The sequence below is a fragment of the Erinaceus europaeus genome, chromosome 4, assembly GCF_950295315.1.
Source record: "Erinaceus europaeus chromosome 4, mEriEur2.1, whole genome shotgun sequence".
Classification (NCBI taxonomy): Eukaryota; Metazoa; Chordata; class Mammalia; order Eulipotyphla; family Erinaceidae; genus Erinaceus; species Erinaceus europaeus.
The window spans coordinates 32,349,637-32,373,826 of NC_080165.1; the positions used below are offsets into that span (position 1 = coordinate 32,349,637).

The following is a 24,190-nucleotide window of genomic DNA, read 5'->3' on the forward strand; positions in this document are numbered from 1 at the left end:
GGGGACTTGAACCTGGATCACACAAGTTATCGCTGCAAAAATTACGCCAGGTGAGCTATCTCTTAAGGTCCCCGAGTGCAAATACTTTTCAACTCACTGGGTTCCATGGATGCAGCCTTGGTGCTCAGTAAACCTCCCACTTTACCATTCATTCACTCACTTTACTATTCATCCACTCACTTATTCATTCATCTGATTATGCATACTACTAAGCATTTACAGAGCTTCTAAGCATTGAGTACACCACAATAACAAGAAAGGTGAAAGAAATCCCACTCGTATGTGGAGTCTAAAGAAGTAATACATGAATTTGCAATCAATAAGCAAACAACCCAGAAGCAAGCAAATTGTTTCTAAGACTGTGGTGCCAGGTGTTGAGTGGACATATTTCCTGTAATCCTACACTCTCGGAACCCACTGCGTTCACAAATAAAAAAAAAAAAAAAGAAGAAGAATGATTCCAGATTTATTGGACTAATGCAGAAGAAGTCAAAGAGAAATCCCAGCATATAAATCACTATACCAGGTGGTGATAAAATTGGAAGGAGATGCCGCTGGTCAGCTGAGTGCTCAGAGCTGGGGATGTCTGATTGCGGGGCAGCTGTGACAGTTGGAGCAGCAAGAACATGGTCAGGCAAAGACAAGAGCAAATAGATACATTTGGAGAAAGAAAAGAACACCAGAGTGGATTAGGAACAATCATATCTACCATTGTCAAGTTTTCATAAGAGGATGTCGTGAAAGATCATGATCACTGAGCGAATGGTATATCATCACACAGAGACCCTGTTTATTTAGAAATGATCAAAAGAAGGACTATGCATTTCAATTCTACCAATTCTGTGTTCTAATTCTTTTGTTTTTTTTTCACCAGCCTCCAGGGTTATCGCTACACCATCCACTTGACCATTTTTTCCTATCCCTTCCTTTCTTTCTTTTTCTTTGTTTGTTTCTTTCTTCCTCCCTCTCTCTCATTTCTCTCTTTCATCTTTCTGTTTTGATGGGGGTAGGAGAGAGATAAAAGCAGACGGTGAGAAACTGTAACACTGCTACATGGCTTGTGAAGTTCTCCCTCTGCAGGTGGGGACTGGGGGTCTGAACTTGGACCTTGTGCTTGATAATGTGTGTGCTCTAACAAGTGCCCCCAACTCCCATCTTCTAATTCCAATGAAAATGAATCGATTCTCAAGAAACCCCTTCCAGCATGGCACAGTAACTACGGACTTCACATACCTGGGATCCGGTTAAGTGTCACCCAGAAGTGTTCATCAGGACTGAAGGTGTCTTTGGACCATTGGAGCAAATCAACAGCCCGTGGATCGCGGAGGACAAAGTCAGTGAACTCCCTGGACAAGGCCACATAGGCAGAGCCAAAGTAGATAGTGAGATTATGGGGCGGCGGTGACTTCAGCGCTGTGGTCCTTATCACATAGGACAGCTCTTTGCCCAAATGCTCCCGGTGAACGTATTTTGTCCTTCCGACAACATGAGCAGGAGGTAGCACCCCCGGGGTGATGTTTCTCCCTTTAAGTCCTTTCAGGTACTGGATTATCTCCTTATTGGTCTTCAGGGGGAAGTCCTGCCCACAGGTGTTGAGGACATACCTCCAGGGCACCTCAGAGGCCACCAGGTCTCGGATGCAGTTCAGGTCAGCCTGCAGCCGGGAAATTCCCCCATAGACCACGGGTTCTGTCTTTGAAGCCAGAAAGGCGTTGGGGAAGCACCTCAGCATCCTTCCCACGGCCTCTTTGAGTTCAGCTGTCGCCTTCTCATCCACATGAACACAGTACACGTTCTGGGGCATGTAGATCGCCCTGAAGAGCCTGGCAAAGGTATCGAAATTGTGATGGATAACCATTGCATATGCCAAAGGGAACTCAGCTTCTTCTTTAGATAAGGGAGCTGTGATATAGTGGCTCTGGGCCAGATACTTCTTGCAGGAAGACTTCTCGTGAATCATGAGCTTGTTTCTCCACAGCAGAGGAGTCTTGCCTTCAATAAACGATGTGCACACTTGAGTCAGGATCAAAGTGTCTGAGCTATTTAGCCTCTGGAAGCTTCGCTCTCTCCCAAATGCGAACACATAGAACACGATGAAAATGACCACACAAGAGATAGAAATTATAAAGAGGCACCGCATGGATGCAGGCATGCCTCACAGAAGAAGGAGATTTCAAAGACCTTCAAGACCTGCACGTCTTTCCCTAAACTTGCTTTTATGCTGCGAGTTCTTATTTTGGTACATACTCCAGTGCTTCCTACCGGGACAGCAAGGCTGTGACTTGACTCCTATTCATCCTGGGAGTCCAGCGGTGTTCTCTCCCCATGCTGCTATTAGTGAGATCCCGCCTGCAATCTGGGCTCAGACTGCCTTTGTCTAAATCCCAGGAGCAGACTGCTGGAGCCCAGCCTCCCTCCCTCTCCCTCACATGGCTGACTGTTTCTTGAAAACTCCTTCCCTGCAGATCGAGTTTCTCAGATAGCTTTTCTTTTCGTTTCCCATGTTTTTGTTTGTCCCCCTTGTTATTGCCATGCAGAGAACGAATGTCATGAGAGCTGAGTTGAAGGATGTGTTCAGTCAGGGTATGTTTCCTGCTGCCCACTCACAGCCTCAAGCCTCATCCCTCACCCCATTGTTGCTTATGGATGTGAAGCCACCCCTACTCCTTCACCCACAGGGGAGCTTGCCAGTCCAATCTCCATGTGCTGCTTTCATGAGAAAAACAATATGAAGGGAAAGATCTGAAATAGAAGAAAGCTTCCTTTATCCTAGTCCCATGGCACAACTTCCTGCCCTGCCCTGCCCTGCCCTGCCCTGTCCCCTAGACCAGAGCAGTTAGATCACAGCCCTCTCCACATATGGCATCCACTTTAGCAAACATCATAGAATGTTCTATAATGCCATAATCGGAGGAGCAAATCCAGGGGAGCTCTCAATTTAGATATACTCTAAGTATTCCCTGGAGAGAACCTGAATCCTAGTCATAAATAACATTATCAGGATGAGAGGTACCTGAGAATTATAGAACTCAGGTAAGTTATGCTCATAAACTCTCACCTTGAACGTCTCACTTTTCCACCAGCTACTTTTCATAGAGATCCATGTCTTTTAATTAAGGTGATCTGAAAGCACCTGACTGTAGTAAATACCTTCCCATTCCCTCCTTAGGATTTATCCGGGGAGCCGGGCAGTGGCGCAGCGGGTTAAGCGCACATGGTGGAAAGCACACGTATCCCGGTTCGAGCCCCCGGCTCCCCACCTGCAGGGGAGTCACTTCACAGGCAGTGAAGCAGGTCTGCAGGTATCTGTCTTTCTCGCTCCCTCTCTGTCTTCCCCTCCTCTCTCCATTTCTCTCTGTCCTAACAGCGACGACGTCAATTACAACGATAATAAAAAACAACAATGGCAACAAAAGGGAAAATAAATAAACATTAAAAAATTTAAAAAAAGAAAGAAAGAAATGCAGACACTAGTCAAACTGGGAACTTTCAGTCTTCTGTATTCTTATCCACTGTTCAGACAGCCTTGCGTGTTGAAAGTAGAGTTGTCTTTTTTTATTCCCTCTTCATCCTTTGGTCCTGAAGTCAACTCCCCACACCATGTTCTGACATTAAAAATAAGAATTGTGCTTCCTTCCACTTTCTAGTTATGCAGTGAACGAAAATGCGGAAAGAGGAGAAGAGGAGAAGTCAAGGATTTCTCTCCTTCAGTTTTTTGTGCTCAAGGACTGCCATTGCTATGGTTTGCTTCTGTTATCAAATAATATGCACTTCTCTGAAAGACAACTAATGGATGGTTTTGTTCATATGTGTAATATAAGGAACTGGAAGACATGAATTTGAAAAGAGTAGCCAAACCATTCCTAAGATTCTGTTAAACTATCCTTACAGGGTGGGCCGGGGGAAGGGCAGGAAGAACACAGAACTGTGGTGGTGGGTGCAGTGTGGAACGATATCCCTGTGATCTTATCATCTTGTAAACCATTACTAAGTCACTAACAAGAATGTAGAATAAAATAGTAGATCCAGCTCTGAGGATCTTATAATCCTGTAAACCATTACTAAGTCACTAACAAGAATGTAGAATAAAATAGTAGATCCAGCTCTGAGGTTTCCAATTTCAAAGTTGGTGCTTTTATACTGAAATATGAAAAAAAAGAAATCCCTATGGGAGAACTTTATTTAAGAAAAAAGAAGTATTTGTTGCAATAAAGAAAGTCTCTAGGACTGTTGTTCCAGAATATATCCTACAAACACATACTATTTTTTTTTTATTTCTTTATTGGGGAACTAATGTTTTACATTCGACAGTAAATACAGTAGTTTGTACATGCATAACATTTCTCAGTTTTCCATATAACCCACTATGTCCTCTGTCATGCTTTGTGGACCTATATTCTCCCTCCCTCCGCCCCCCACCCCAGAGTCTTTTATTTTGGTGCAATACACCAATTCCAGTTCAGGTTCTACTTGTGTTTTCTCTTTTGATCTTGTTTTTCAACTTCTGCCTGAGAATGAGATCATCCCATGTTGGTATGCTTCTAAGACCCCTTTTGTTTCATTGGTTTAATCCCCCCTGCTCAACACTGTACTCTATTTACATAAACCACTGTTAACTAAGCACTGTCCTGCCTCCAGTGCATTGGTTTAATCCCCACTGGTTCATGATGTCTTTTTGCTCTGCCCCCTCTCATAGTACACCCTGATTTGCACCAGTCACTTTTCACTCCACCCTCTCTACGTCACATCCTGTTTCCACCCTACTTGGCGAGTATATATATATAAGGACAGTATTGTGATTATAGATAGTTTAGATAGATGGCTTAGACTGTGCTGCGTTCCACATGAATAAAGAGATACTGCATACAACTCAGCCATGAGTCTCTGGTCGTCTGTCTCCCGCCCGTGAAGCTAGCCCGGCAATCCCATATTCATCTTCCTTCTGTTTCTGATTTATTTCACTTAACATAAATTTTTCAAGGACCATCCAAGATCGGCTGAAAATGGTGAAGTCGACATTTTTTTTTATAGCTGAGTAGTATTCCATTGTGTATATATACCACAACTTGCTCAGCCACTCATCTGTCGTTGGACACCTGGGTTGCTTCCAGGCTTTGGCTATTACAAATTGTGCAGCTAAGAACATATGTGTACACAGATCTTTTTGGATGGTTGTGTTGGGTTCCTTAGGATATATCCTCAGGAGAGGAATTGTAGGCTACACACACACTATTTTGTTGCTGCTGAAACAAAGCCTTTTCCTGCAGGTAAGGACATGGATGGCCTCAAGGCCTAGCAACCATGTCTTATTGCTCACTTAGGAAGCAATTTTGAGGACAATTGGAAGCAAGCTCCCAAACTAGCCAATTAATCAGGCTAGACTAGTTTACAGTGCCCAGAGGCTACCAGGAAATCTTGTTCCATTCAGAATTTTTTTTCTTACATTGCTTGAGAATTTTACTATGAAGCTACAAAATGAAGATAGAATTCTTTTTTAAAATGATGGGGACTCAGAATCTCAATGAAACAAAGCTAAGCAGAGAGAGAGAAGAATAACCTCCTCTGCCCATCCAGCTGGCTCTCCAGTGAGACTGGGGGTTGGGGGGAGAGACTTGGGGTAGCACCTGCTTGGTAGCAGGACCTACAGAAGAATGAGTGTCCCCATGCCAGGATATGCCACACCAGGAGGAAAATTGTACAAGAGAAATTCAGAGTTGATCCTGTGGCAAAGACTCCAGGTAAGGGGGTAGGGGCAAGAATATGAATGTTGGTGAGAAATGTGGGTCAGCCCCAAGGCATACTGTGCATGAGGCAATTTGACCTGGGGTCGTGTACACACTAATGCAAACTCAGTGTGAATGTGAATAAACAAGCAAGATGTATAGCAGAGCTGTACAAAACACACATGATTCATACAAAATAAAAAGATGTAAAGGGAAGCTGCCTGCCCACATTCTTTTCTCTCTTTCTCTCAATTTCATTATTCTGGGTTGACTTTTTCAGATATATAGAGGCAGAGGAAAAGACAGCACAGCACCACAGCCCCCTCCAGCGCAGCAGGGCTGGGCTCAAACTGTCGTTGAACCTGAGCTGCACCTACATCAGAGAAGGCGCAATTATAGAGGTACATGAGCTGATTTGCAGGACTCATTATCAGTGTTTCCTGAAAACGTCTTCCAGACCCACAGGCAGCAAAGTCCTATAGGTATTCAAAGAACACAGATTTTTTAAAATTTTCCCTTTTGTTGCCCTTGTTTTTTATTGCTATAGTTATCATTGCCATTGTCATCGTCGTTGGATAGGACAGAGAGAAATGAAGAGAGGAGGGGAAGACAGAGAGGAGGAGAGAAAAACAGACACCTGTCTCACCACCTGTGAAGTGACTTCCCTGCAGGTGGGGAGCTGGGGCCCAAACCGGGATCCCCACGCCGATCCTTGCGCTTGGCGCCATGTGCACTCAACCCAGTGCTCTACTGCCCGACTCCCCAGATCATTTTTTTTTCTAAAATAAATAGCACTAGAAGAAGAGTTGAAAGTCCCATGGTCACTAAGGAACTAATGAATTAGAAATCAGTAAATTAGTGGAAAGTCTAGAATTATTTTTTTTCTTACATAATGTAGATAAATGTTTATTGCCTTCCTGCTATTCTCTCGCTTTCTCTTTTGGATAGAGACAGAGAGAATTAAGTTGTGGTTTTTTTAAATTTTATTAGTGATTTTTATATTGATTTACAAAATTATGTCAACAAAATTCCACACTGTTCCCACTACCAGAGTTCTGAGTCCCTAATCCCTCCCATTGCAAGCCACTGCAGTTCTCCTAAGGTTGCAGACAAGGTTTAACTATTAGCTCTACAACTATCTGTCTACATTTGTATATCATTGCCCCCTTTTTCTCCCAGGGGGTTAAGAGAGTCAAGTCCTCTCTTCCCCTCCAAGCCATTCATGACACTATTACCACATCCAAATGTCCTTCCTCTCTTCCTCCTCTCTCTCTGAGTCCTGATGGAGCCAGAGTTCAGAACTCTCTTATGCTCTTCCTTCTATCACTTCTCCCTCACTGGGAGTATGGATCAAAATAATTTTGGAGGTGCAAAAGGTAGGAGTTCTGGCTTCTGTAATTATTTCTCCACTGGACATGGGTATTGGCAGGTTGAGCCATACTCCCAGTCGAGACAGAAAATTTGCGAAGAGAGGAAGAGGTAGAAAGTGAGAGAGACAGAGAAACCCCTGCAGCCCTATTTCACCACTCATGAAGCTTTCCCCACTGCAGGTGGTGGCTGGGGGTTTGAACCTGGGTCCTTGCACACTGTAATGTGAGCACCTAATAAGTTCACTACCGCCTTGGTTCTGCTTCCCCTCCCCACCCCTTAACCAGAACTGGAGTCTTTTATTTTATTTTGATCAGACTGAGCAACTACTGATCCAAATGTGACTCAACATTACAGTGCAGGACCTGTGAGAGAGGGGTTCCATGCTTGATCCCTGGCAAAGTTATGCTATAATCCTCTCTCTCTCATTAATAGGTACACAAATTTTTTTTTTTTTAAGAAAAGATTGACCAGATAGACCAGGCCACATTTTTAAAAAGCACAAGTTGCAATCAAATCTCCTGAGGAAATCATGCAAGATGTTTTCTCCTGTGTCAGGCATTACAAATGATCTCCAAGGTGTTGGTGCTCAGTGCTCAAACCAGGGCCTGGGTGGCAGTCACTTCTCTAATTTAGACTGAGTATGAGAGCTTGGGCCTTATTCATCTTTTAAAAGATGAGTCCTAGTAATAAGACAATAAGCCTAATATGGAGTCACTTGTACCAAGCTCACATCACCAAAGTGAAATTTAATCAACTGCAATTGTAACTCCTGTTCCTGGGAACGCTAATGCAGCCTGGAATTTACCAGTCAATGGGAGCAAGGTAATCTGTAGTACAGTGAAATTTTCCATTATTATGAACTTTAGGTCACTCTACCTGATAACCTCCCCATCCCAAAGTATCATGAGAAAGTGACCATTCAACAGGTCGCTCTTCCTTTTCTTACATTTCCAGAGAAGCAATTACAGAAGCCAGACCTTCCACCTTCTGCACCCTGTAGTGATCCTCAGTCCATACTCCCAGAAAGATAAAGAATAGGAGATCTTCCAATGGAGGGGGCAGGGTACGGAACTCTCGTGGTGGGAATATGTGTGGAATTGTACCCCTCTTATTCTACCATTCTGTCGATCATTATTAAATCAGTTTTTAAAAAAAGTATTTTCCACTAGAAATATATATACAAGGATCCCCAAAGTCTTTCTATTTGCTAGATGAGAAGCTGTCTTGGTTCATGAGCAGCTAGTAAAGCTAATTAGATCTTGACATTTACTTGAGGAATTTAGTTTCTCCAACAGTTCTTCCCAACTAAAAATTTAAAAAGCTGTGATTCAGTGTCTACAGCAAATCTACTAAGTGTCAGTGAGGGAGTCTAGAAGGATGAAGCATTGATCCCATCCTACAGGAGGTTATGTCTTTTTTAGGATTCAAAATTTAACTGAGGTCAAAGAGATAGCTCACCAGGTAAGGAATATACCTTGTCATACACACAGCCCAGGTTCGAGTCCCACCTCTGTATGGGAGTGCCATAGCATATGTATGTCCTGGAGCCGTAAAAAAAATCACGCATGTAGGGGGTCGGGCGGTGGCGCAGTGGGTTAAGCGCATGTGGCGCAAAGCGCAGGGACCGGCATAAGGATCCCGGTTCGAGCCCCCGGCTCCCCACCTGCAGGGGAGTCGCTTCGCAGGCGGTGAAGCAGGTCTGCAGGTGTCTTTCTCTCCCCTTCTCTGTCTTCCCTTCCTCTCTCCATTTCTCTCTGTCCTATCCAACAACAAATTGCATCAACAAGGGCAATAATAATAACCACAACGAAGCTACAACAAGGGCAACAAAAGGGGGAAAAAATGGCCTCCAGGAGTGGTGGATTCATGGTGCAGGCACCGAGCCCAGCAATAACCCTGGAGGAGGAAAAAGAAAAAAAAAATCATGCATACACGAGGTACCAGCATTGCTAAATAAACAGAACTACACAGACATCATAACCAACAAGATGGGGAGGCTACCTGTCCATTCCAAACTTGAAGGATCACTAACTTCTCTAAGATTTCAGAGAATGGAGTATTCTCTGAGGTGAATGGCCAGAAAAGACATCTGGACACTCTGGTCTAGACACTAGGGCCTCAGAGAAAGTATTCTAGGTGGAAAAAATAGCCAAAATATGAATACAAGCATTAAACCCAACAGGGAGAAATACCTTTCAAGAGCTGTGAATCAAGAACTTACCTGGCATGGCAGCAGATAAAAACTTTCAAGTCGGGAGCGTGCGGTAGGGCATCGGGTTAAGTGCACATAGTGCAAAGTGTCAGGACTGGCAAAAGGATCCCGATTCCAGCCCCGGAGTCACTTCACAAGCGGTGAAGCAGGTCTGCAGGTGTCTAAGTTTCTCTCTTCCTCTCTGTCTACCAGTCTCTCTCAATTTCTCTCTGTCCTATCCGACAACAACAGCAGCAACAAAAAAGATGGTCACCAGAAGGAGTGAATTTGTAGTGCAGGCACAGAGCCCCAGGGTTAACCTTGGGCAAAAACAAGCCAGAAAAACTTTCAAGTCAGCAATCCACAATCTCCAAGTGGGGGTCAGAGTTTGAAGGTGAAGTCTAGAGGCCTCAGCCATCTTGACGGGGTCAAAGCTTTTGCTGATCCAGAACAATTAGATGTTGACAGATGCAATGTTTTCATTTGCTCCATACATAAGGCACCATCCCTGAACTCTGCCCTCATGCCCTCAAGCCTCCTTTCTTTGTTTAATTGCAAGTATGAATGCAAACTGTCATTACTGTTCTGGAACTTGTTTATCCCCCCCACTCTCAGCTTAGTTGCTATCCTTCATTGGCAAAGGAACTGAAACAACACCAACTTGAACAGAGACTCCAGGTTTAGAATGCCAAATACCAGCAGGGACGGAGGGCACTGGTTGAATGGTTTCCCTAAGCAGCACTGAGAGGCTGTTAGTAACAGCAGAAACAGTGAGTGGTGGTGTCAATTCTTGGGCTCACCTGCAGCTTTCTTTTTTAAAAAATTTTTTTATATTTACTTATTTATTTCCTTTTGTTGCCCTTGTTTTATTGTTGTAGTTATTATTGTTGTTGTTATTGATGTCATCGTTGTTGGATAGGGCAGAGAGAAACAGAGAGAGGAGGGGAAGACAGAGGGGGAGAGAAAGATAGACACCTGCAGACCTGCTTCACCACCTGTGAAGTGACCCCGCTGCAGGTGGGGAGCCGGCCGCTATGGCCCAACTCCCCTTACACTCATAGCTTTCTTTGGAAGATCATTTCTGTGTGGTTTGCTTTTGTTATTGAAATAGATAAATGTTGGTTTTTGTCATCACCTGGGCTTCACACTCCAGCTGAATTTTTCAGATAGAAAGAAGAGAGAGAGATCACCTCATTAGAACTTCCCCAGTGCTGTGGTGCTCTGGGGGACTGAAAGCTAGGTTGCATGCATGGCAAAGCAGGTGCAATCCCTGTTGACTTATCTTGCCAGACCTTCAGTGTTTGTTCTTATTATAAAATATAGGGACCAGGTTTTTGTTTTTGTTTTTGTTTTTGTTTCCCTTTCATGAGAAAGTAGAGAAGGTGACAACCTGTTTACTCTGGGCAGTCAATTAAGTAGATCTGTTTTGGATGGATTAGAACTAGAGTCTGTTTTCTTTTTGCTTTTTTTTTTTTTAAGATGATGATGATGATCATAATACTAAAGAGAAGAACAAGACTTTCCAAAGCACATCTTAAACCAAAACAACAATTCTCTCATAACTGGAGAGTCCTCCAGTAGGGTTCACTGGGGGAAATTACCTTCTCCTGGGACCCAATCATTTTACCTGTATACCATTCATCTAATTAGCAACAGACACTGTTGTCTATGTCACAAGCCCAACACTTTATTTCAGACTCCCATCTCAGAAAGGGAGAGGACGTTTAATATATTGATTTTTAAACATCCAGGTGGCAAGCTCAGAAGGTGACCCCATAAGGCTGTATCACCACAGTGTCAGCTGAAGTAGCAAAGGCACCATGGTAACCCATTCTGCATACGGAAGACACTAAGCAAATACTTGCAAAAGACAATAATCCAAGAGTCAAACAGGCAAATATCAACATATGCGCAGAAAGTGACAGCAATCTTCTGGTTTTGTAAATGCAACAATTATAAATATGAAGAATCTGAAATGGGAGTGGAGGTGGGTGGGTAATGTCACAACTGAAAAGCAAATTACCCAAAATAAGAAGTCAATGAACATTTCTTAGTAAAAGACTTATGTATTTATTTTTTTGCCTCCAGGGTTATTGCTGGGGCTCTGTGCCTGGACTAGGAATCCACTGCTCCTGGCAGCCTTTTTTCAAGTGTCCAGACCCTTGCAGGTGGGAAAACTCGGGCTCCAATCTGGATCCTTGCATTTCGATACTATGTGCGCTTAAACGGATGCACCACAGCCCGGGCCCCTGTATTTATTTGCCAGAAAGGAGAGAAGTGAGGAAAACCACGGCACCACCCTGGCATACGAGATGCCAGGGACTGAACTCAGGGGCACAGAGCCCTCTGGTTTTTAATTTAATAAAGTAAAAATATTTTTAAAAAAATGACGACCAGTGAAGCCCAGTCACACATGGTCCTGATAGCATATGATGAGACTAATGCTGAGATGGCTTCTGGACTCTTCCCAGGACCCTGAATACCTCTTCAACACAAACTTTCAAGGACCCTTGCCCAGGAGAAGTGGCCCTCTGTCCTTTCGACATCAGGCTGCAGCCACCACCAAATCTTCCAAGCCAGTGGTTCTTACTTCTCTCTCCTCTTTTTTACTGCTAATTGAATTGTATGCTTCTAGAGTTATCACATGGACTCCTCATCCCCAATAAAAACATATTGTAATTTTATGCCATCGGTTTGAGTCATAGAGTGAAACCAGCCCACGTAAAGGTGGTGGTTGGCATGCTTGAGATGGAAACTAACCAGCCAGAGTCACACCTTTGCTGCTGGAGGAAAGGTGGGTCAACGCAACTCTGGCCAATGAGAGTATGTGCCGAAGCTAAGCATAGGTGAATTTACGACCTGGCTAGATTATTGCAGAAATCTACTCAGTTAATTTAGTGTTCACTGTGGCCACACCCATCATAGACCTCAATAACCAGCCATACGATATTGGCATTTGGGCCAGAGAATTCCTGGTTATGCAATTGCTCTGTGCACTCTGGGGTGTTCAGCAGTATCCCTGGCGTCTACCTGCAAGGTGCCAACAATACCCTTATACCCATCCCCAACCCCCAAGTTGTGATAGCCAAAAATAACTCCACATGTCACTAAATGTTCCCCAGGCAGAAATTTTTTCCACTTTTTTTTTTTTATAAAAAGGAAACACTGACAAAACCATAGGATAAGAAGGATACAACTCCACACAATTCCCACCACCAGAACTCCGTATCCCATCCCCTCCCATGATAGCTTTCCTATTGTTTAACCCTCTGGGAGTATGGACCCAAGGTCATTGTGGGTTGCAGAAGGAAGAAGGTCTGGCTTCTGTAATTGCTTCCCCACTGAACATGGGCATTGACAGGTCGATCCATACTCCCAGCCAGGCAGAAATTATTCCTCATGTACCTCATCTCTGTCAGCACTGAGAATAAATATAGCTTCTGGGTGCTCGGGTGACCTACTCTCTGATCCAGGACTCGGCTGGCCAGGACCCTTGCCGTGCTAAGTCTGCAGCTGGTCCATGGGGCTACCCACCCTGTGTGCTTTCTGTGTTATACAATGTCTACCAAAAAGGGATGGATGAATGAAATGTGGCATGATCTTCTTCCAGAAACCTTCTCAAAGGAAATCTTCTAAATGGGGCTCAGAGAGTTATACAAATAATTATTAAATAATGTGGATTGTTTTCAATCCACATTATTTCCCTTTGTAAAGGAAGGCTCTGGGCCCAGGGGATGATGGAAACAGCAGCACCATTATAAGAATTCAAGGGCTGGGAAGATAGCATAATGGTTATGCAAAGAGACTCTTGTGCCTGCAGTTCTAAAGTCCTAGGTTCAATCCCCCACCCCACCACAGACCAGAACTGAACAGTGTTCTGGTAAAAGGAGAGACAGAGAAAGAGATAAATCAGAGTCTGCTACCAGTCTTACAAAGATGACCGATTACCCAGAGCTGACTCAGGTTGATGGCTTCCCTGCTGTCTGTCAAGTCCTCCTCTCTTTCACCTAGCAAGAAGACTGATCCTTGGAATGTTCTGGGCTCCATGCTCTGGGTTCTGGCTCTCAGTTGGTTTGACAGTGTTAGATGGCTGTCCCAGTCCTGACTCCTTGAGACTTATCACTTGCTAGTTACATAGGACAGGTAGGGTACATTGCCTGCTTTGACTGAAGCCCCGAGTCTGGCTCCGGAAGGGCTTATCTACACTATATATATATAAAGGAAACCGACAAAACTGTAGGATAAGAGGGGTACAACTCCACACAATTCCCACCACCAGAACTCTGTATCCCATACCCTTCCCTGATAGCTTTCCTATTCTTTAACCCTCTGGGAGTATGGACCCTGGGTCATTATGGGGTGCAGAAGGTGAAAGGTCTGGCTTCTGTAACTGTTTCCCCGCTGAACATGGGTATTGACAGGTTGATCCATATTCCCAGCCTGTCTCTCTCTTTCCCTAGTGGGGCAAGGGTCTAGGGAAGCAGGGCTCCAGGACATATTGGTGGGGTCTCTACCTAGGGAAGTCCGCTTGGCATCATGGAGGCATCTGGAAACTTGTGGCTGAAAAAAGAGTTAACATATAAAGCCAAACAAATTGTTGAGTAATCATGGGCCTAAAGGCTGGAATATTGCAGGTGAAGATTGGGGTCTCTGTTTTGATGATAGCTAATAGGCCTATTTTAGTTATATTCTAAAGAGCCCATGACTATACTAGTTTTTTTCCTGAGCCTGACATCTGTGTCTATACTTTTTTTTTAAATAAAAGGAAAAAATGGCCACTGGGAGCAGTGGATTTCTTTCATTCTTTCTTTCTTTCTTTCTTTCTTTCATTTATAAAATGGAAGTGTTGACAAGACAATAGGATAAGAGGGGTACTATTGCATATAATTCCTACCACTAGAACTCCATATCCAATCCCCTCCCTTGAAAGTAGTGGATTTCTTGTGCCCTGGAGATAATCCTGGTGGGAAAAAAAAAAAAAAAGTATGTACAATTTTTAACTTCTGGCTCCTCAAGTCTAGAAATGGCCATTGTACCAGTACTTCTATTCTCAGGTGTTATAAGATTCCTCTAGTTTTCTCCACTTTGCTTATACCTTCAGACGCTACACCTTTATTTAGTCGTGTCCCATCTGCTTCTAGTTAGGCCTTTACAGTCCAATACTCAATGATTACTGTCCTTCAGTGCTCACAATAAATCTATGAAATAGGACAGTAACTGCCTTCATTTTACAGATGGACAAGTAAAGCACAGGAAAAAAATTATAGATGTCTCAAAGTTCATCCTGAGCTCCTTCTCTCTCCCTAGAGTGTAGGCTATAACGGGTGTGAAGTGACATGGTCTCAAAGGTCCTCACTTCAACTAAGCCCTGAGGGGACTGAGAAATTGATGGAAGGTGGGGAGATAGCATTAATGCAGCTGCCATGCAAACAGATTCTTTCTTTGTTTTCTTTTCAAGATTTTATTTATTTACTATTGAGAAAGGAGAGAGAAAAAGAACCAGACATCACTCTGGTATACATGCTGCCAGGGACTGAACTCTGGACTTCATGCTTGAGAGTCTAATGCCTTATTGACTGCACCATCTCCCGAAACACAATTCTTTCTTTAAAAAATAAATAAATAAATAAGTAATATATATATATGTATATATATATATATATATATATATATATATATTACTGAGAGAGACAGAGACCAGAGCACTGCTCAGCTCTGGCTTATAGGTAGTGTTGGGAATTGAACTTGGGATATCAGAGCCTCAGGCATGAAAGTTGTTTGCATAACCATTATACTGTCTCCCCAGCCTTGCAAACAAATTCTCATGTCTGAGGCTCCAAGATCTCAGGTTCAGTACCTCACACCACCATATGCCATAGCTGAGCAATGCTTGGGTAGAAAAAAGAAAGGAGGGAGTCGGGTGGTAGCACAGCGGGTTAAGTGCATGTGGCGCAAAGCGCAAAGACTAGAGTAAGAATCCCAGTTCAAGACCCCGACTCCCCACCTGCAGAGGAGTCGCTTCACATGCAGTGAAGCAGGTCTGCAGGTGTCTTATTTTTCTCTCCCCCTTTCTGTCTTCCCGTCCTCTCTCCATTTCTCTCTGTCCTATCCAACGACGATCAATAACAACAACAATAACTACAATAATAACAAAACAACAGGGCAACAAAAAAGGGAATAAATATTTAAAAAATAAAAAGGAAAGAGAGAAAAGAGGGAGAGATAGAGGAAGAAAAAGAAGAGAAAAGAAAATAAAAAAGAAATGATATAACATTTGTGGTTCTCAGAACCAGTTTTGTCACTGATGGAGTATAGAGAGCACAAATCCTGTAACACTGGGGTGGAATTGGAGATGTCAGGGTGAACTTGTGGTTTCAAATATATACATATAAAATATAGGTGGGCATGGGTGTGAATGTACAGGCAGAGACAAGTGTGAGTTGCGGTATGAGTTTGAGAACATATGTGGGTGTGTCTGTGTTGTTCATGGATACAGATATTCTGTGTAAACATATACATTTTGTCCTAGCTCTGAACCCTAGCAGGGTGGAGAATCAGCAACGCCCACAAACACCCATATCTTGTTTCTGAATGCCATTTCATTCCTGAAGGAGATAGCCAAGCTCACAAAGGTATACTTCTCACAAGACATCTGGGACAGCCCTAGGAATGAAAGAACTGGAAAGTCAGCCAAAGAACCCTGCTACTCAAGTCTGGAATAATTTTAGAAGAAAGTAAGGAAAAATAGCAATGGATTGCAATCTACTGAGTAAATGAAAACCTGTGAGGATGTGGTTGAGCATGGCAGGGCTTGACTTGAGGGGACACCCATCCTGTCAGTCTCTTTCTCTCTACTGAGAGGTAGAGTGAGGAAGGACACAACCCCCCAAGGTTTGCCTCGTCTTATCAGACTCCCTGTCTCATAAAGCACCTTGTATTCCTGATACTATGGCCTGCTCCCTTATTATCTACATAATCATTGTTTTGCCTGAAAGATCCCCACCCATTCCATTCCTTTGATCTTTCTTCTTTCTACCCTCAAAACCCTCCCTGCCTGCAGGGTATTATTAATCCTACCAGCTAAAACCCTCCCAACAATTGCTAAGGAAGTTCCTACCTTTCCCAGCCCCTTTTGCCTTTCTCCGCCCCTTTCCAAACTATGTCAAGCCATTTCCATTTCCGACTTGCCACTTCCGGGTCTGACTCTTAAAAGCCTTGGCTATCTGATCAATAAAGAATTGAATCGCCTCACCACCACCAGCTCTGTCTCTGGGTCATCTCTCTCATGTCGCTGAGTGAGTAGCAGCCCAGGCTGGCTCCGGTCGCAATCTCTCCAACTCAGAGAGTATGCGCCCAAGAAGAGGCACCCCCACGCTTGCCCAGAAAGAACCCATATCCATCAGGATACAAAAACACACCCACAGAGAGACAGAAAGGCTGGATTTTAATGATAGATGCTAGGGGTCAGCAGTGGTGCATCTGGTTGAAATGCACACCTTACCATGAGAAAGGACACAGGTTCAAGACCCTGCTCCCCACCAGCAGGAGGGAAGATTCATGAGTGGTGAAGCAGGTCTGCAGGTGTTTCTCTTTCTCTCTTCCTATCGCCTTCTCCTTTCTTAATTTCTCTTTCCTACTCATAGTGCAGCCAATACCCACATCTAGTGGAGAAGCAATTTCAGAAGCAAGAACTTCCACCTTCTGCACCCCCAAAATAATTTTGATCCATACTCCCAGTGGGTGAGAAGTAATAGGAGAAGATGACCAGAAGCTCCGAACTTTAATACCATCAAAACCTGGAGAGAGATAAGGAAGAAAGAAAGGACATTGGAAGTAGGAATAGGTGTAGCAGGTCAATAGGCCCCACTAGGGAAAGAGAGAGACAGACTAGGGGTATGGATCGAACTGTCAAGGTCCATGTCCAGAAGAGAAGCAATTACAGAAGCCAGACCTTCCACCTTCTGCATCCCATAGAGATCTTTGGTCCATACTCCCAGAAGGGGAGAAATGACAAGTAGAAGATGACCAGAGGGTTCTGAACTCCAACTCCATCAAGACCCAAAGAGAGAAGAAGAAAATGAGAGGGACATTTGGATATAGCAATAGGAATATTTGTGACTTGGAAAGGAAGAGAAGATGGGACCTTTTAAAAAAATGGGCAACTTTTAGCCCACCTGCATGTTAGCTATTGGGCTCAGGCAAAAATTACTAGAGTTACTTGGAGTATAACTCAAATGGACCTTCTAGCTTCTTCACACACTAAGAACCTTAGTTCCATCTGCTCTATTCTTATCTTTAAGGCCCCTGATTATTAAATAATTTGTACCACTTTATATCTTACTGCTTTTCAGCCACCAAGTTGCAGGTACTACCATGATGCCATCCTGACTTCCCTGGACAGATGACCTCACCAATATGTCCTGGAACCTTGCCCCACCAGAGCCCTATCTCACTAGGGAAAGATAGGAACAGGCTGTGGGTATGGATTGATCTGCCAATATTCATGCTCAGTGGAGAAGCAATTACAGAAGCCAGACCTTCTACCTTCTGCATCCCATGAAGAATTTTGGCCCATAGCCCCAGAGAGATAAAGAATGGAAAAGCTTCCAGTGGAGGGGATGGGATAGTGAACTCTGGTGATGGGAATTGTATGGAAATGTACCCCTCTTATCCCACCATCTTGTTAATAATCATTAAACCACTAATAATCAAAAAATGGGCAAATATAGACAGGCAGTTGTAGAAATAATAGTTAGCCCATATCTGCCACCTTAGAAGAACTGCTGTAGCTTACAAGGGAGGGATTGGAGATTCAGAATAATGGTGGTGGGAACAGTATAGAGTTTTACTCCTATTATATTATAATTTTGTAAATCAATATTAAATCACTAACAAAAAGAGAGAGAAAAAACTGAAGGCTTTAGACACAGCACTATCTCCCAGGCTGCAATAAAATCTTTTTTTAAAAGAGAAAGATAAATAGAGTCAGAGAGATAGATCACTGGAAAGGGTACATGCTTTTTTCTATACATGTAGTACAGATTGAACCCAGGTACCACATGAGAAGTACTGTGACTCTCTCTCTCTCTCTCTCTCTTTTTATATATATATATATATATATATATATATATATATATATATATATATATATATATACATATATATATATGAATGAAATGAGAGTTATGTCCCAGATATGTTGAAAAAAAAAGAAAGAAAAGAAAGGAGAGGGAGAAAGAGAGGGAAGGGAAAGAGAAGGAGGAGGAAAGAAGAAGAAAATAAACAATATAGTGGTCTGGGAGGTGGTGCAGTGGATAAAGTGTTGGACTCTCATGCATTAGGTCCTGAGTTTGATCCCTGGCAACACATGTACCAGAGAGATGTCTGGTTCTCTCTCTTTCTCTCTCTTTCTATCCCTCTCATTAATAAATAAATAAATAAATAAAATTTTGCCTCCAGGATTATCGATGGGGCTAGGTGTCTACACTATGAATACACTGCTCCTGGAGGTCATTTTCCACCATTTTTGTTGTGCTTGATGCCATTGTTATTACTGTTGGATAGGGACAAAGAGAAATCGAGAGAGGAGGGGAAGACAGAGAAGGAGAGAGAAAAATAGACACCTGCCAACCTGCTTCACCGCTTGAGAAGAGACCCTCCCCCCTGCAGGTGGGGAGCCATCAATTTGAACTGGGATCCTTATGCAGGATCCCTGTGCTTCGTGCCATGTGCACTTAACCCACTGCGCTACTGCTGGGCCCCCAATAAAATATGTTTTAAAAGGGGGAGAGGAAGAAAGAAAGAAAATAAGCAATATAAACGGATTTTTCAACATGCATGGATAGATAGATAGATAGATAGATAGATAGATAGATAGATAGGAAGAAAGAAGATAGATAAGATAGTGGGAGTGGGGGTTAGAAGATAGGTCACCGGGAGTCGGGCGGTAGCGCAGCAGGTTAAGCACACGTGGTGCGAAGCCCAAGGACTGATATAAGGATCCCAGTTCGAGCCCCTGGCTCCCCACCTGCAGGGGAGTCGCTTCACAGGCGGTGAAGCAGGTCTGCAGGTGTCTATCTTTCTCGCCCCCTCTCTGTCTTCCCCTCCTCTCTCCATTTCTCTCTGTCCTATCCAACAACAATGACATCAGTAACAACAACAACTACTACAGCAACAATAAAAAGACAACAAGGGCAACAAAAGGGAAAATAAATAAAATTAAAAAAAAAAAAAAGATAGGTCACCTTATACAGCATGTATCTTGCCATATACTCAGTCCAGGTTTCAATCCTAACATTGCATGTGAATCTCATGCCATCGGAGGGAAGCTCTGGTGCTGGTTCTCTCTGGAATAAAATAGTCTGCCCTGGAGTAATGAAATCATTTATGCATGGGGCTGGGCAGTGACGCACAACTGAACACATGTAACAATGTGTGCGGATCCCGGTTCAGCCGCCCAGTCCCCACCACTCAGGGGATGGGGGGAGCTTCAAGAGTGGTGAAGCAAGTCTACAGGTCTCTCTCTCTCCCCTCTATCTCCCTCCTGCCCCTCGATTTCTATTTGTTCTTTCTAATAATATAAGGAGAAGGGAGAGGAGGAGGAGGAGAAAAGAAAGGAATCAAATAAAAGGAAAAATGGTTGTCGAGAGCAGTGGATTCGTTTGCATACATAAAGCCCTAGAGATAGCCCTGATGGCACAAAGTGATTCCATTTCATATCTGAGGCTCTGTGGCCTCAGGTTCAACCTTTGTATCACCATACACCAGAACTGAACAATGTTCTGGTTAAAAACAAAATAAAAGAAAAAAAAAAAGAAAGAAAGAAAATAATTGTGTCCTATCATAAAACTCAAGGCTTTGTTACCAAATTCAGCTCTTTCCTAGTTTTTATAACCAGAAGGGGACTTGGTGCTTCTGAAATTTTGAAAATGTGGTTTTCAATGTGGACTGGCTTATTAAAATAGTGTTTTTTAACTGTTTCACACTGACATTGTGCTTTGACACCTGCAAAATTGGAAAAGCCTCCTCACACAAGAGTTTGGCCAAGGTGCTCCCCTCCTCCGGAACTCAGGTGCCCCCATGACGTCAGACCACTATGTAGACAAACTATCACATGACAAGATGGGAGGCTCAGCTAGCAGCACCAAATATAACAAGCTGCCTTTCCAGTGAACACAAGTTAAAAACACACCACACACTGTAGTGGAGATCATTCTAGTTGTGCTCAGACCCTACAGAACATTTCCAGGCTTCCATAGCACCTTATCACTGCGTTAACGTCACTTCCAATCCTGTCTTGCCCTTGATCACAGTTCTTTTCTGTCCTAAACTTCCCTTTTGTGGTTTCAAAGCTGGAAAGCAGGGCAAGTCTTAACCCCACTGCAGCCCAGCATTTCCCTGATTCATGAGACCTCTGGAGAGTCTAAGGTCCTGCAGAGCAGGGCTGACACCAGCAAAGTTGTAAGAACAGCTAAAAATAATTGTGCATGACTCAATAATTGAATGGAAAAATCTACAAGATTTACACATTGATGTCCCCTTCATAAAAGACATTCTGATTTTTTTCAACAAGGCCAGAGGGGGGAGTTCATTAGGATTGTAAAAATTATGGGGAATTTGAAGTTTACTTCACTCCTAATTTGGGGAAACCCATTTATGAATCTGCTGCGATTAAAACAAATGAAACCCTACCAGACACTGGCCTGTGTCTGTCAGGTTCACTAACACAATAATTTGTATTTGAAGCAGCAAATAGTGGCGGATTTAATCAAGTTCTTCCTGTTTCTAAGTAAGCAAGTGCAGAAGCACAGAGAACACATAGACAAGGGCAACTCTTTTGAAATATATAATGAACAAAAACCACAGAAGCACTAGCCAGGATTATAGCTAATGAGTCCTTCCTGGAGACGGGTTCCTCCATAAGAGGGAGCAGTGGGGGAGCCGGGCGGTAGCGCAGTGGGTTAAGCACACGTGGCCCAAAGTGCCAAGGACCGGCTTAAAAATCCTGGTTCGAGCCCCCAGCTCCCCACCTGCAGGGGAGTCACTTCACAGGCGGTGAAGCAGGTCTGCAGGTGTCTATCTGTCTCTCCCTCTCTCTGTCTTCCCCTCCTCTCTCCATTTCTGTCCTATCCAACATCAAAGACATCAATAACAACAATAATAACTACAACAATAAAAAACAGCAAGGGCAACAAAAGGGAATAAATAAATAAATATTTTTTAAAAAAGAGAAAGAGCAGTGGTGGTAATTTATAAAAAGGATGTACTGATTCATGCTTCAACATCCATGGACTTCATGAGCAGTACATATTCTGGAGGGAAGGGTAGCAGATTGGAAGGGGCATTCAGGAGGGCAAATTATTTTTACACACACACACACACACACACACACACACACACACACACACACACACGGTTTGGGTGTGGACACAGGAGGCAACTTTAAATAGGTGTGAGGTTCATTTTACAGTTAGAGTCATGTACCTGCAGTTTTCTTAATGCCTTCTTTCTTAATAGCAAAACATAACTAGGTTCATTAGACCATTATTAGTTAACACATTAACCACCTGCAACACATCCCTGGCTGCAGCTGAGGTCCAGGATTCTGATTACACAAGATGAAGCAGACTTCCTTTTCCTCCACCCTGAAGCTCCTCCTCATGTTCTGGCCCTAAAAAAAAAAAAACACTTTGCATTTGTTTTCCCAAGGGCAATGGATTTGAGAGATTTTTGCTCACCCATTCTCCCTTTGCCTGAGGGTAAAGAAATCCTTCCTCAAATACCCCCAAGTACTGGTGCTGCTGCATTTGACTTCAGGGGTGAGTATAAGAGTCTACACTGGGGCATTTGATAATTGGTGATAGAAATCTCTTTTTTTTTCTCTTAATCTTTACTTATTTATTGGATAGAGACAGCGGGAAATAGAAAGGGAAGGGGGCAATAGAGAAGGTGAGACAGACACACCGCAGCCCTGCATCACCACTTGCAGAGCTTTCCCCATGCAGGTGGGGACCATGGGTTCGAACCTGGGTCCTCGAGCATTGCAACATATGTGCTCAACCAGGTGCGCCACCACCTGGCCCTGATAAAAATCTAAATGCATTGGGATAATGTTTGCATGGCTATGTAAATGTGCTAAAGATCATTGAAGTGTATAATTGAAACTGATCAGCTTTTGTGATACTGAGCTGTGACTTAATTTTTGTGGTATCTTTGAATTATACTTAAATAAACCTGCTAACTTAGAAAATGGGCAATTTGTCAACAGCCAGATGTAACAGCTCATATAGTGCACTGATTCTTGTCCCTTCTAGAAGACCTGTGCCTTTCCCTGCTACAAGCAACAACCACTGGTGAAGTGTTAGGATGTTATGAGTATCTTTAACAACCTATTGGGGCTAAGAATTTCCCAACTGTGCACTTAGTCCCAAATTCACTGAATTGTATTCAAGAAAGTTTTTTTTTTTAAGCAGCTGATGATGTTCTTAGTTTATTGCTAAACTGTCAGTGACTTGGACCATAGCAAAAGTCTAAATTTGCATGAAAGCAGAACTAAATTTACTTTTTTTTTTCTTTTCTTTCTTTTTTTCTTTTTTTTTTTTTTGCCTCCAGGTTTTTATTGCTGGGGCTCAGTGCCTGCACTATGAATCCACTGCTCCTAGAGGCCATTTTTCCCATTTTGTTGCCCTTGTTGTTACCCTTGTTATTATTATTGTTGTCATCCATATATATTTAATACCAGCAACATAATGTGACTCAAATTCAATTTGCTGTCAGCACTGAATGATTCTAGGTTTGCAGATACTGTACCTAAAGCCCATACCAGCAGACTCCATGAAGGCCGAGTTGTAAAACCTGTAACTGAGCAAGTGGAGATAATATATATAATCATGGGGCAGGGGTAGGTAGCATAATGGTTATGCAAAAAGACTTTCATGCCTGAAGCTCCGAAGTCCCAGGTACAATGCCCGGTACCACCATAAGCCAGAGCTGAGCAGTAGTTAACACCAAAAAAAAAAAAAAAAATCTAGTTAAATCCATTTGCGTGGGGAAAGCTACAAGGGCGGTGAAGCAGGGCTGCAGGTGTCTCTCAGTTTCTCTCTATACTATCAAATCAAATAAACAAAGCTTAAAATTTTTTTTTTAATTCTGGGACTGGGTGGTGGCACACCTGGTTGAGCACACATGTTATAATGCACAAGGACCTAGGTTCCGGCCCCCAGAGTCCACCTTCAGGGGGGAAGTTTCTCAAGTGGTGAAGCAGTGTTGCAGGTGTCTCTGTCTCTCTTGCTCTCTCTCACCACTTTCCTTCTCGATTTGTGACTGTCTCTATCCAATAAATAAATAAAGATAATAAAAAAACTTAATTTTTAAAATATTTATTCCCTTTTATTACCCTTGTTGTTTTAATATTTATTGATTGATTCCCTTTTGTTGCCCTTGTTGTTTTATTGTTGTAGTTATTATTGTTGTTGTTGTTGGACAGGACAGAGAGAAATGGAGAGAGGAGGGGAAGACAGAGGGGGAGAGAAAGACAGACACCCATAGACCTGCTTCACAGCTTGTTGAAGTGACTCCCCTGCAGGTGGGAAGCCGGGGGCTCGAACCCTGATCCTTACCCGCTGTGCTACCGCCTGACTCCCCCCCAAAACTTTTTTAAATACAGAAGTCATTACAAAAATTCTAGTTAGCACCTACTACTGTTAAGATAGAAAGTCTGGGGAGTCGGGCTGTAGTACAGTGGGCTAAGCGCAGGTGGCGCAAAGCACAAAGACCGGCATAAGGATCCCGGTTCGAACCCTGGCTCCCCACCTGCAGGGGAGTCGCTTCACAGGCGGTGAAGCAGGTCTGCAGGTGTCTATCTGTCTTCCCCTCCCTCTCTCCATTTCTCTCTGTCCTACCCAAC

At 43.3% G+C, this 24,190-nt stretch overlaps 2 protein-coding genes and 1 long non-coding RNA gene across 4 annotated transcripts in view; 1 reads left to right on the plus strand and 2 right to left on the minus strand.

Annotated features, from left to right (window-relative positions):
• The window catches only part of GCNT2 (glucosaminyl (N-acetyl) transferase 2 (I blood group)), a 77,830-nt gene extending 75,332 nt beyond the window's left edge, over nt 1–2,498 (minus strand). Inside the window, exon 1 of the mRNA XM_060189174.1 lies at nt 1,234–2,498. Coding sequence (XP_060045157.1) covers nt 1,234–2,152 — 919 coding nt within the window. The 5' untranslated portion in view covers nt 2,153–2,498. The remainder of the gene's footprint in view (nt 1–1,233) is intronic.
• Nucleotides 1–11,776, plus strand: LOC132538027 (uncharacterized). The gene is made up of 3 exons (XR_009549438.1): nt 1–50; nt 11,374–11,453; nt 11,757–11,776. It is a non-coding gene; the product is annotated as an uncharacterized LOC132538027 (long non-coding RNA).
• Nucleotides 11,226–24,190, minus strand: part of LOC103114578 (N-acetyllactosaminide beta-1,6-N-acetylglucosaminyl-transferase-like) — a 26,746-nt gene continuing 13,781 nt past the window's right edge. The window contains exons 4-5 of one of the 2 annotated variants that reach the window (XM_060189175.1): nt 21,852–21,955; nt 11,226–11,534 (exon numbers count right to left, since the gene is read on the minus strand). In XM_060189175.1, the coding sequence (XP_060045158.1) occupies nt 21,894–21,955 (62 nt within the window). In that variant the 3' untranslated portion in view covers nt 11,226–11,534; nt 21,852–21,893. The remainder of the gene's footprint in view (nt 11,535–21,851; nt 21,956–24,190) is intronic. The other variant, XM_007524273.3, reaches the window with a different exon arrangement.